Source organism: Polyodon spathula, chromosome 23, assembly GCF_017654505.1.
Source record: "Polyodon spathula isolate WHYD16114869_AA chromosome 23, ASM1765450v1, whole genome shotgun sequence".
NCBI lineage: Eukaryota > Metazoa > Chordata > Actinopteri > Acipenseriformes > Polyodontidae > Polyodon > Polyodon spathula.
In genome coordinates, this window is record NC_054556.1 from 22,164,266 (window position 1) to 22,178,172 (window position 13,907).

General features: G+C 39.7%; 1 protein-coding gene across 3 annotated transcripts in view; it reads right to left on the reverse strand.

The window, feature by feature from the left end:
- LOC121297835 (protein SOGA1-like) overlaps positions 1-12,807 on the reverse strand; it is a 33,923-nt gene extending 21,116 nt beyond the window's left edge. For all 3 annotated transcript variants that reach the window (XM_041224359.1, XM_041224358.1, XM_041224357.1), the window contains exons 1-3: positions 11,698-12,807; positions 9,678-9,902; positions 4,630-4,788 (exon numbers count right to left, since the gene is read on the reverse strand). In XM_041224359.1, coding sequence (XP_041080293.1) covers positions 4,630-4,788; positions 9,678-9,902; positions 11,698-12,540 — 1,227 coding nt within the window. In that variant the 5' untranslated portion in view covers positions 12,541-12,807. The remainder of the gene's footprint in view (positions 1-4,629; positions 4,789-9,677; positions 9,903-11,697) is intronic.
- Positions 12,808-13,907: the final 1,100 nt, after the last annotated feature.

The window sequence follows — 13,907 nt, forward strand, 5'->3', positions numbered from 1 at the left end:
ATTTTACCAGAGCAGTTTCCATGCGGGACGATTGAAACATCAAATAATACTTTCTTTTTTTATCCCTGTTTACGTCTCCTTTTTCCACAGTACTATGTGGTGCAGAGTCCACAATAATAAGTCTCTTTTCGTAATGCCTACTGTATCGTCCATTGTAGAATGAATGAGGCCTCTTGCCAAGATCACAACACAGTCCTGCGAAGCTGGCAGCTGCATTAACAGTTCAGTTTATATAAGGTTTATATAAGGGGTTGAAAGAGGGAAGTTAGTGAGTCAGAGCCCCAGCAGATGGTGAGAGCAAATAAAATGCCAGAGAGAATTTCAAAATGAATATCGTGGCAGAATCCACAGTGTCTACTCATGTCTAATGCTGCCCTAGCACGTTTTTATTCTTCTTTTTCTACAAACTGTGTTTTTATGAATTACAAGACAAACCTCACATCTATTTTCAAAGATTATTTCAGAATAGTGACAGCACTCCAATGAAAGAAGACATGCTATATAAAAGGGACTTCTGTATCGCAAACCTCTGCTACAAACCTAATGGCTGATTATTTAGACAGCAATTTGTCACAGGAGAGGGTGGCTCAATGTGGATTTTTTTTGTGACAAATAGCAATTTCGTTTTCATGGTTTTGTTACTGCTGTGTTGAAGGTGGTTATTTCATATATGTGTGTGTGTGTGTGTGTGTGTGTGTGTGTGTGTGTGTGTGTATTCCATAGTAAGAATAGAAAAACAACAAAGAAAAAAATACTAGAAATGCCATTGACAAAACACATCAGGGATTCCATTTCATCCAAACAACACCGACTCAACACAAAATTCATCAAAATGATCATTGATTTCTTGAAAAAGGCGGGAGTTAACCCATTCAATGCACACTGCAGCAAGATGTCTCAATACATTTTAAAAGGACTGCAAGAAAGTAGGACAGATGGGAGGTAAATGGTTAATGTTAACAAACTGTCTGTAATTCAAAATGATTTCTTGCCTCCGGTTAGATACTGGTATTACTGGCAATTTTTACACAACAGCCAGCAGCTTCTTATCTTCCATTTCCCCTTGAGGCACTGAAGTGGAAGAGTAGCTTGGCTACAGTCTATAATTAGAAAATCCAAGGCAATTTACAGTCTTCCTATTTAAACGAAAGTCCTTCAGAAACTCCCAGATCCCAAATCCACTGGAAGGAAATATATGGAAATATGTGTAATGTTTCTAACATGTAGAACGTTCACGTAGAGGCATCAGAAGAGCTCAAATGTAAAGCATTGCCACCCTACATGGCTATGCATTGTGAAACCTGTACAAGCCTCCATCTCAAAAACCATAGACGTGGGCCAGTCGAACAACAATAAGCAGTTCACTCCTCATACAAAAGGTACTGGGAACTCTGGTGCTCAATAGCTTCTAAATAAACTATATGTAAATTATAAATAAAAACATGAAGGAACTGCAACTACTGCAGTAGAAGTTTCTGAATGTCAGCTGCAAGTCCCCCCCTGGAGCTGCTGAAAGCAAAACAAAATGGAAAACAGGCGGTCTCTGTTTTACTCATCTACTGAGCTGATAGCTTCACTGTTAGGTTTGAATGGTATTCATTTTCTGAGATAACCACATGGGACACTGTATCATTAACATTACAAATTCATTCTGACCTTTTTGAATATGAGCTTGTCTTTCAATGTTGAATTTAGCTGGAAGATCAACCCTGTTTTATTGAAGGAGCTTTATGACTTGAAGGCTATGCGTGCTGATTCAAGAGGACAGACCCAGCCCGGGGGGTGGCCAAGGCACTCTGCTTGTCACCACCTGAAGCACTGGATCCATGAGCTCTGAGCTTGAAGCAATACCTATGGTTGCAGCATCTAATCTTATCACAGTCATTTCTGGCTCACATGGAAACCATGTACTAAAGGGACTGTAAAGTGACCGTCTGCCTATAGTGACCACTGTAGTGAATCAACTGTAACAAAATCCCATGTTTACACAGTCTCTTAACTGGTTGTAATAAGCTTTACTGCAGTGCTAGAATTTTTGATGTAATTTAAGTACCAGTGACAATCCCACTCTATTCAATCCTCTGCCATTCTTCACATGTCATCCTTTGCACTCAACACTGCTCTGAGAAAGAGAACTCTCACCCCTGTGCTATTACAGGTCCAATACAGGGGTCTTCAAGCTAACATAGTAGTCTTTTAAAAGATCATTACGGAGTTATGAGCAACACATGAGTGTGGAGCACCTCCTATAAACACCTGCTGAGAAGATTTGAAAAAAAGGTCAGACAATGCAAATGAATCTGCTCATTTGCATGGTGGTTACAAATTGTGGCAGAGCCAATCCCCAGAAAAACCTTTAACATGTATACTACATGAGGATCTGTTGCTGTTGTTCTGCCGCACTTATTAAAAGTTTTTACTATACACACAGCCGCAGACACATGGGGGAAATTACTAGGGCACAATTATTAGGGTTTTATTGATAGGTAGACTATCAATCAAACCATCTGCACTGCTCCTTGTACAGCAAGTAATGGCTCTTGATGGACTGGCAATTTCAGGCGTGCCCTCAAACCATCCAGCCCAGTTCTACTGGAGCTGCATTCTTGATAACGAGTGTTATTTTAATCTTGATAACATTTCAGAGTGATAACAGTAAATCTGTACCCTGCAAACAGAAGCTGTGATCTGAACTGTGGTGCTAGATTGTGTTGCAGTATCATTTCATGTTGCTGAGGATTAGCAGTTACAATGGTGTTGTTTTCATCAGATACTAATTGTGCTACTTTATGTATGTCTGTTAGCAACATTGTCCCTTGTGGTTATTGGTGCATGTAAAGTCACTTCCTTTTCCGGCAGCTATACTGTGCATTTACCTTGACCTCCCTTAGCTTTTAGAATGCTACAGTATACTGCACCATAGTTCTGCATTACAATGCTTGCTTATGCATTTATGGGCTGTAGCAACCACCACAGACGATTCCTTTGTTCTGTCTTTATCTTAAGGCGTAATGACGGTCATTGATGAAGGCACTAGCTGAATGTTGTACTCTGTGCTACCTGGTCTTCAGTAACTAATCTGGGTGGGTCCACTGTATTGTTGAGATATGGCTAATGACCTTGGGCGCTCTTCATTACAACACAGTTTCAAATCCCTGCAAGGCTGCATATATAGCACCAGTATGTCAGTCTCTTTCATCTCTGTTTAGGTGATGTTTCTGTCCTAATTACCTGCAGATCAGCACCACTGGTGTAGTAATACTAATCAAAACTGAACTGTAATGAAGGCTCCAGTTTCACATTTAACACCAGTAGTCTATTTAAAACTATCCATTATTCCTGGCTATTGTTTTGAAGGAGCTCTTTCATAGAAGATGAGCTTCACTGGTTTTTCTGTTTTTTTATTGCTGCTGAAACTATCTGGATTAAACGCTGACATTCCTTGTAGAATTGGTCCAATAGATCATGCAGCAGACAGTGCTACAAACATTAAAACCAAGACACACATTAGCTAACACATTCTCCTGCACATCATGGACAGGTCAGTTCACAGATTACTGTACACAGTTATACATCATTTGGTATAATATGTCATTTTTTCAAAACAGTGGACCATATACTGAATATACAGTACTGGAAATAATTATGGAAACACTCAAAAGACCATATTACAGACTGTGACTTCCTATACAAGCAGTTTTTAAGATCATTGCTCTAAATGAATTGCTGTCAAAAATGTCACTAAACCAGCCACCCCATTTAGAGATATTAATAGGTCTCAAAAACCTGCATTGCCTGTCATAACGGCACGTACTTAGAACTGTGGACCCCTCTTGGCCACATCTGTGCCATTTTAACTGACCACCAGAAGTCCTCTGGGTCCTTTCTTTAGTGGCAAAGTCTGGCCAACAATGTCCTGGTCTGCATAGCAGATAGGTTAGCATGAGCAGGGATGGAAATAAGACTCCTATTGCATAGCAGTTTCACCTTCCAGGTTTTACTAAGAGCTTGATTAACCAAAGTGCACAGGATTAGCCACAGCGTAGAGGAATATATCAAACTGCTATGCATGGGAGTCTTATTTTCATCCCTGAAGTGTAGCAACACAGCAGAAAATAGTACTGCCAGCTATGGCCAAAAGTTTTGCATCACCTAGATTTTTAGGACTGTGGAATAATTAAACAAAAAAAAACTATATGAACATATTTTATTTAATATCATGTAATCAAAGAAACTACAAAAGTCTACCGGAAGCCATAATAGTAGTACAGTATTTCATGTATTTTTTTAAATTTGTCAGTATATGGAAAACCACAAAGTGGTATGTAATTCAATATTGTAACGTCACGATATTCAGCAGGTTTCATTCGACTTCATGAAGCTAAATTAGTTAATCGGGTGATGAAAAACTTTTGACCAGAGCTGTACATGCTAACAGAGAACAGAGCAGAGTATTTTGGCAAAGGAACACCAACACGACTTAATGGTGGCACAACATAACACTTCACCACGTGGGGCAACTTCTGTTCATCAATTCTAATTGTAAGAATAATAATTCAAAGACAGCTTGGTGTCCCCCACAGATTAAGGGATTCTTTCTTCCTTAAACCACCTGAGCCGAGGCCCTACCTCCTTGGTTTTGTCCAGCTCTGTCTGAAGGACCTGCTTGGCCACATCCAGCTCGAGGAGTCTCTGCCGCAGCTCTTCGTTCTCCTCCTCCAGCCTGCTCCGCTTCCTCTCCACCCCGTCCAGCTCGTTGTGAAGGCGGATCGAGACGTCCTTTGCCACCTGAGAACAGAGCGCAGGAAAAGGGAAACTCAGACGCAAGCTTCACAAACCACTCCCAACAGTGAAAGATCAATAAGAGTTCAATCCACCACAAAGCCAATATAATCTTCATGTTTTTTTTTTATTTGCATTTTTAGAAATTTAAAGTTTGTGTGAACTTGATGGAGTTCAAGAAGTGGCGCCTTTAAATATATATATATATATATATATATATATATATATATATATATATATATATATATATATATATATATATATATATATATAAAAAACATGCATATATATATATTTTGTATGTATATATTTATACTATGTATACACACGTGCAATACGTGCGTCACTGAGTTCCCCAAATGCTGTTTTTAGACACGACCACAACCTGTGTGTACTTTTTGTACGATATATATATATATATATATATATATATATATTATATATATATATATATATATATATATATATATATATATATATATATATATATATATATATATATATATATATATATAGATATATATATAGATATTATTATGTATGTAACAGATGTTTACTTCACTGCAACACTATTATTAGCAGACACAATAATTATGTTACCAGCTACACTTGTCTAGGTAAATTGAAGGACGTGTCTCATACTGTCATTCGCAGCTACATGGTAAGTTATTCATTCATGTAAAATATATGTCCAGTATTTAAAGAAAAGGGCTTGTAACCAGGAGGTCCTCAGTTCAAATCCCAGCTCAGCCATTGACTCACTGACCCTAAGCAAGTCACTTAACCTCCTTGTGCGGTTGAGACGTTGTTGTAAGTGACTGTGCAGCTGTACATAGTTCACACACCCTAGTCTCTATAAGTCGCCATGGATAAAGGTGTCACAAACAATAATATATGCACAGTATAACGTACACTATGGGGAAATAAGAACAACTGGTCATCAGGAACCAGGAACTTCATGCATAATATTCATATTTCAGGTTTTTGTAATGGCATTGAATGGAGTTATTCATACAATATGAGTGTTATATAATGGCAGATGTGTAGGAGGACCATTAAATCAGTACTGTAATCAGTACATTTCTGTGCAATAGTACAGCATTGTACTGTACTATTGCACAGAAATACAGTTAGAGACCGTTCAGGAAAGTGAGTATTATTATTAAGGTTCTGCTTCTACTTGGCACCAAACAGAACTTCTCCTGTGTGTGTGTGTATATTTATTGGAATTCTCCTCTATCAGTCTAGTCTAGCTCTTCACCTACTTGTCTTTTCTAGTTCTGCTGTTCAAGCCTGGGCAAGGTACCAATGAAATGCCATTCAATGTGGTTCAATGTGCCATTCCACTATGGTACCCAACATTTAGAATTTCGATATCTACTGCAGTGACATCCATCGCAATAAAACCGAATGCCACCTATGTGGCCATGTATGACTCAATTTAAGCATTGAGGGAAGTTATAATTTTACAATATCACAATATATTTGGTCCTGCCAATTGCTAGTCTGTTGGCTAAGAGCAGATGGCTCTCAATCCTGCCCGTTCTGAACCGGAACTCTCCTGATCCTTTACATCTTGGAGGATGTGAGTGTCTCTATTATAGAGTCTTAGAATACTTACATCTGAGTATGTAATCCACCATCTGCTTCATCCATGCTTTTAACAAGCACTCTGGTGGATGAGCACCATAGGCCTTAACATTCTGCTATTGCACTAGAAAAATTAGGTACTGTGACTTCGAGAGGGATTTCACTGAAGGCAGCCACTTAATTATTGCCTTATTCATTCAAAGTTGGGTGTACCTGGATTTGCTAATGAGGTGAAAGGTGGTTAAATTGCAGTTTAGTGAAAAAAAAAAAAAAAACACCTACTTTAAAAATGTATGTCCCGTTTTGCTCTATTAAGACATGCTCTCATAGGATCTTTGCATAGCACACACTGCCACCCGGTGACAGTGGTCAAATGCTGCAACGGCAGTTTTTCTTTGAGTGAAATGTGAACTTAGCAACTGATCCAACCCAGTAGTCAAGCACTGCAATTGCTGCAAAGATCTTAAAGGAAAAACTGCATTCCATTTACATGTGTGAGCTTACAGCCTACATACTGGTTCTACACAGTTCCTGATATGTTTGGATGTGTTTCTATGTGTGCTTGTGACTCTAACAATTTGTGAATGGCTTGTTGGATTGATTTAAAAAATGTTATAAGGGGGGAACGAAACATGAACAGTTACTGATCACTGTAACAAAGAGTTCCACCAAAATACTGAAAAGGTTGGGAAAATAATGAAACAAGAATAAAACAATCAACTACAGGTCTCTATGACCCTTTGACAGCCACAGGAAATACATCATTTTTTAACAACAATAATACATAATCAGCATATTGCTGTGTAGGAAATATGAAGTTCAGCATACAGGGGTCATATATTAGCATGCACTGGACCAAAATGGCTAAGCTTTGCACCCTCAGCTTGATATGACATCATTAGAGATCGTTAAACACCAAATGTTAAGGAAATCAGATAACTGGTATTTAGAATTAACAGACTGTGTCACCTGGCTGTAAGCATCTTGGGGAAGTTCATGATTTAAGCTTGTGACCAATTGACATTTCATATAAGGACCGCCTCTTGCACACATTTTCAACAACGCCACACCAAACTTGTGTTTTAGTGATAATAAAAAGGTGAGAGGTCACCAAACATGATCAAATGTGAAATCGGGCAAAAACCGTCTGTGTGTCGCTGCTGGATAGATTTGTTACAGCCCATAGAACCCCAGGCGTAATTACTTTATAAAAACACCACAGGGCAATTCTTATTTGTCATGGTTTAAACACTTTTATGCTTTTGCCGTTTGCTGCACATAAAGGTGGAATAAATACACAGTTTAGATGGGTGTGGTTTCTATACAAGCACACACACGTTTTTTTTTTTTTAATTCAGTTTGGGCATGTGCTTCATTTATTAGCGGCAGAAAATGGTACAAAAATATTTGCATTTGATTTCCATAACCACCTTGGGGTTTGGAGGTCATTCCAAAAAGTATTTACTATTTTTTGAAAAACTCCTGCCTAAACCCATTTTTTTTTTTTTTTATTGTAACTGAATTATGCAGTTGACGGATCCAAAATTCTACTTTCCATAATTATGGAAACCACAAGGCATCTGTTGTAACTGATTGATACATTCTAGTTATTGCTGTCCATTTAATTAGACATACACTGAATTTCAGGTGGGGGGGGGGGGGGGGGGAATGAGCCGTTCTATAGGCATATGGGTAGACAGACAGGCACCGTTGCTAGGAACATGCATCCCCAGTGCTACTGTATATTTATTTATGGGCCAATGTACACTGTAAATATGTTCACTGCTGGGCATTTTGACATTTGCAAAATCTGACTGTATTACATGGTGTTCGAAACAATTTGGAGGCTGGAAATGAGACATCTGTTCACCCAGTATATAAACAATCTCGCAGCCGCAAACCCAAACCATGAGAATCTGGGTGGGTCCACAGCACATAACCAGCTAAAAATACACCCTGCAGAAGATGCTTCATTTGGGAATGGCACAAGTGCCAGAATTTGTGCTACTTCTATTCCAGATCAGTTTTAAAAGGCTAGGTTTTGGGTGTGCACCACACTGTAAAAAGAATGGGGAAATGCAGCAGTCTAAGTAGCAAAGTGTTTTGATTCACAGAAGCTTGATCATCATAATAACAGTCAGGCAGTCTTCCCCCAGTCTCTGGGGCACGAATGGCTTCTTTCCCAGACAAGATTTCCTGCCACTGTGCTTCAGTTTAAACAGCTCACAGAGTGTTCAGTTAAACAAAGAAGCACAATGTTAGAAGTTTTTATAACGGCATCATTTAAAAATGAGGGACAGCAACAGCAGGGCTGCTGGCAGTAACGCCCCCCCCCTCCCCACCTCCCCCCTCACCCACGTTAGGTTTTTAAAAAGGCCATCTTGTGCAGCTGCATTCTGTACGGTATTTTACTAATTGATACCTGTAATTCAAGCCATGCCTATTTACCGACCTAAGAGTTATTAAACAGAAAACAAATTAAGGCCATCTGTGAGGGTGGAAACATTGAGCTTCCAACCATATATAGCTTGTCATTCAGTTTGCATTTTACAGTATGCTCATAGAAACACTAGTACACCCATTCAACGCTAAAGGACCTGCACTACCAAAGAACATTATTATACAGTTTCTGCATGTACTGTATGTACATGTTCTAGAAGACCTGACCTTTCAAAGCAGTCATTTCCAAGATTGTAATCTTGTAAATGTGCAGGTTTGCCATCTGCACCAATTACACATTCAAAAGCAAGTGGACAACATTCTAAATGTGCTTGTCAGTTTGCTCCAATACAAATTTAAACAATGCAAATTGGATTTAAGACAAGTGTTTTTGCAGAAGCGTCAATTTAGCAACATAAAATAAACGCTGATGTTAAAGTATTATATAAATTATAAATGAAAAATTAGCATATGACCAAACCAAGGATAATTTTGCCACTAAACTCTATACGAGAGTAAATGAGAACAACCCAACTGTAGAGTAGTTAATACTTTCTAATCTCCACTTTGTTTAAAATGCAAAGAAAAACACATGTGCTGAATATCTACCATTGTAACAGGAATGAATGAATGCATTCTTGTTCTGTCTGTTCCATCCATAAACTACTGATAAGTAAACTGACTGATAAGAAGTAAACAGGACCACAGCACAGGAGAGGTTTGTGACTGTCACTGGAGAAGCACATGCACAAGTGTAAGGGGCTGAGCAGATGGCAGGTTCTCTAGGATTCTCCCCTATAGCCACACCCCACCGCTATTCCGTTCTCCTCCTGTGGTGGTTTTTGACAGTAAGTGTGAAACGGTACCTTGACGTCTTGCTCCAGGGTGCGGATGAACTCCCCATCCACCTGGCCGGTCTGGGCCACCCGCAGACTCCTGCGCTCCACCTTGCGCAGTCTGTACTGGAGGATACGACACATCTTGTTGGCCTGGTCCAGCTGCTGCCGGAGGTCCTGGAGCTGATAAACGTCCTCCTCCAGGTACATGTCCCTCATCTCCAGCATCTCCATCCGCAGCTCCTCAATCTCATCCTGATTACCAAAAAAAAAAAAAAAAGAAATCAGAAAGCGACATAACCTTTTAAGCTGCATCGGGGGGAAGGGGGAAGGTAAGTTACCAGGGCCATGTGAAAGGGCGTTCCAACGGTTCTATTGGAACAGGGCCCAGGCCTGTCAGAGGCCCATAAACAACCCGTAAAGACGTTGTTTCAGAGGCGGCTAGGAAGGTCCTTTTTTTAAAAGCACTTTGTGTTGATTGGGTTTCTTTTTTTGGGGGGTGGCGGGTGGGTACAGGAGTTGACTCTTTGAAATGGGCCCGGAGCACCATTATAAGTTTCTATAGGTTAGCATAGATTACCAAAGAAAAACAAGGTGAAAAAGCAAGCCTGTTCATTAAAGGGATCAATGCAAGCCTTTAGTATTGTTTTTGGAGTTACTGTATTTTTAATTTTTTGTATGCTTTGACAGTGTGTTTTAAAACAAATTTAAATGAATCATTAAAGTTTTTTTTTGTTTTTTTTTTACTTGAAGTTGAAGCTAAATACATAAGAGATAAAAAAAATAAATATTTGAAATTGTGTTACTGGTTTAGGACATAGCAATTAAAACATTAGGGTCATAAAAACAAATTCAATTATACAGTATGCTAGGCTATATAACCATTGCTAGGAATGTAATTTCCTTATATAATTTAAATAACAGTAATTGGAAACACCAGGTAAGAATCCTGGCAATAGAACTTTGATGTAGATTCCTTAAAATGTCTGAAAAAGAACGACATGCAGATTTTTCGCACAGCACATAGTTGATTTAAAACGCATAAAAACTCGTATTGTATCCACTGCATATGTATTATGAGGAAATCATCTTAACTGTACACCTGCACACGCCATAAAGAGCAGCAGTAATACATAATATACAGAATTGATAAGGGGGAACGTGCAGTCTGTGTAACCCCTTAATGCCCGATTACAGTAAAGCTCACATACAGAAGCACCGAATCTAGGTCATCCGCTGCAGGGCTCATCACGTGGGTGCCTCATATAAACAATAGTAGAGCTGTTACTGCCACGAATGTTGGAATGCAACATCTGGAGGGAACATTATTGAAAGACAACGCACAGCTGCGTTACCGTGCGTACCAAAGCAGAAGAACGGCTCGCTGCATTTCACGACCTACATGTTACATTTAATTACATCATTACTGAATCAATATATACATGACATTTTAACCCAAAAGGGCTTGATTTTGGAATAATCATTAAATTACATCAGTTGGTGATATTCATGGTAAAAGTGTATTTTGTTAAGTTAGAATTGATCACATTGCTGTATTCATTTGCTGAGTTGTTACAATGCACTTATCCTTTGCCTGTATCCATGCTTACAGACATGTGTACTAAGTCAGATTTTATCCCGGTATACTGAACCTAAAAGACCTGCTACTTCTGTAAATAACTAACAGATGCTGTGCATCATTTCCATTAGTTTTTCAATACCTGGCTAGAGGTTGTTAGACTGTGTAAATCAGCTTACTGACAATTCTCTGCACATTTGTATGCAGGCTGTTTATTACTATCAGCAGTGTATTACCCACATGAAACAAAACCACAAAAATAAAGAACAACGGGCATTTCTGTTAAAAAATGCATTTTAAGACATCACAATGCCTGACCCTTGGTGCACTAGCACTATTAAGTACTGCTGTTTATAGGCGGGGGGGGGGGGGGGGGGGGGTCTAAAGTATTATTTTTTCTGCGAATAATATAGTATTTTTATTGCTATGCATATAAATTGCCAGATTTCAAGACACAAAACAAGTGCTTACTTTTAAGTAATCATTTTCAGATCTTAGTTCATCAATCTCCCTGATAAATTCTTCCTGCATCCCGTCCATAAACTCCTCCGTTAGGTCAGAAAATGCCAGGGAGGTACTGACATGGAGGCGACTGTCCAGCGAGGCAACAGAGCGCTCGTCGCCGGGGGAGATACTCTCTTCCCCGGTTTCTACCCCGAAGGATAGTCGGTCCTTGTCCACGGGAGTTTTAGCATTCTGGTCACTCATGGTGTCAGATATGCCATTTTCCGTGTCCCCACTTTGTCTCTCGCCATCGGTTCCTCCACCCCGGCTGCTGGATTCGGTATCGCTGCTCAGAGCATCCGCGGAAAGTTTATTTTCCTCTGAAGCGCAATCGGAAAGCTCGGAGCTGCTATCATCCGTAGGAGACAGTTTCCCGTGGGCGCAACCCGAGTCTTTGCTCAGATCATCGGATGCATTGCTGGCATCCGATATCTTCCTTCTTGCTGCTTTTACCGATTTACTAACACCGGGACTTTTATGGGAGCTTGAAATAGACAACGTGGATTTAGCAGCTTGCTTAATCTTGTCATGTTTGAGCTCCTTTGAGCTCCCAGGGCTGCGTCTGGACGCCCGGCTGCCGTGATTGAGACCCCCAGTCCTGATGCCTAGGCTGGTGGCTGCAGACCCATTGTTGCTTCTGTTCTTAGCCAGGGACCAGCCAGGGGCATCCCTGGGTCTCGCCGGTGAAGGGGCTCGGTTCACCTTCTTCTTTCCGTTGCTGCTGTGGTGCTGTGCAGTAGGTTGCTTCTGAAATTCGTGTAGTTGTTGTTGCTGTGGACCCATATCATTGTCACCATTTGCACTATCCATTTTCCGCCTTGGTCTCCTTTCCTTGGTAATAAAACAGATTTTCCAGTTTCACATCAGCCTTTGTCTTGATCTTTCATTGCTTAGGCAAAAGAACAAAATAATTCCCAAAGTCTACCGATAGCGATACACTGGCAAAAGGAACATAAACCGAACCGCTTTGTTTGAGCTTCCGTTTTTTTTTCCTTTTTTTTTTGTTGCTGTTTGTATGGGCTAATAATCTCGTTTTTCTTTTCCCCAGTTAACACGCCTAGCTATAACGCCTCCCTTTTCCCTATTCAAACATTAGCATCACCACGACACCAGTGGCAGAGATTTCTCCTCCCAGCGGCCGGTCTGTGACGACACAAGTCTGGTTTCCTCAAATGATCTCAGGATTTCACAAGCATCGCAGCCTGTTCGTGTAGTAAACAGAATACAGTACAAAGGCGACCTCACTGTAAAGCGACTGTGAAATAACCCAGGGAAGGGAGCTATTGACAGTTTCATAGGCAAATGTGCAGACTGGTGTCTTACTGAGTTGCACCAGCCACGTTTGAAAGAAAAAAATAAGCTTTTCTAAATTCTGGTTTAGATATTAAACATTAGTATCATGGTACAACATTTCCATGGATAAGAGTCACGAGAGTCTGCTTTAAACAGTCACCCATTAAATCAATCTGCAGAATATTTTCAAAAGTAGCATAATTTCCATTGAGCTAATTTTCCATTTCTTAAGTATTAATATATATCGAGTATCAAAAGAAACATATCACTAGTGTAACATTTATTTTCGAAAACAATAAGGTATGTAAATGATGGACATTGACGAAATGTTTTTGGTTTCTTTTTATTCACTCGATCATTCATCCTTGATCATGATACGCTTGTGTGGCTATGACTGAAGCATATGCACGTAATCACCTAATTAGTGAGACAGTTGATTGGACACTGGGTATGGAGTGATTTCAGCTGTTGAATTGCAAGTTTGAATAAACGCAATAAAGAAAATCACAGAAAATAAAAAACAAAATAAAAAAAAATAAAAATAAAAACAATATTCCACGTATTGTTAAGAGAGCAACGCCTTCGTGCAATCTGAATGTCGGAGGCTGGACTAGGGCAGCGTACTGTGACTCGTCGTCTTGGGTGCTCACAGCCAGCAATTTCAAACCTGGCGAGACGGTGTAACCAGACACACTCTATCAATGACAGACCCCACGAACTGGGAGACCAAGAGTCGTGATGTCAATTGTTAATCAGCACAATAAAAAGTCACTGCACCTGCTCTAAAACAGTTTGTCATTTTTCGATCACATCTAGTGAATTTTATCCAAATATAAGTGATAAGTTTCTTTTGATGCTCAAATATAAGTGATAAGTTTCTTTTG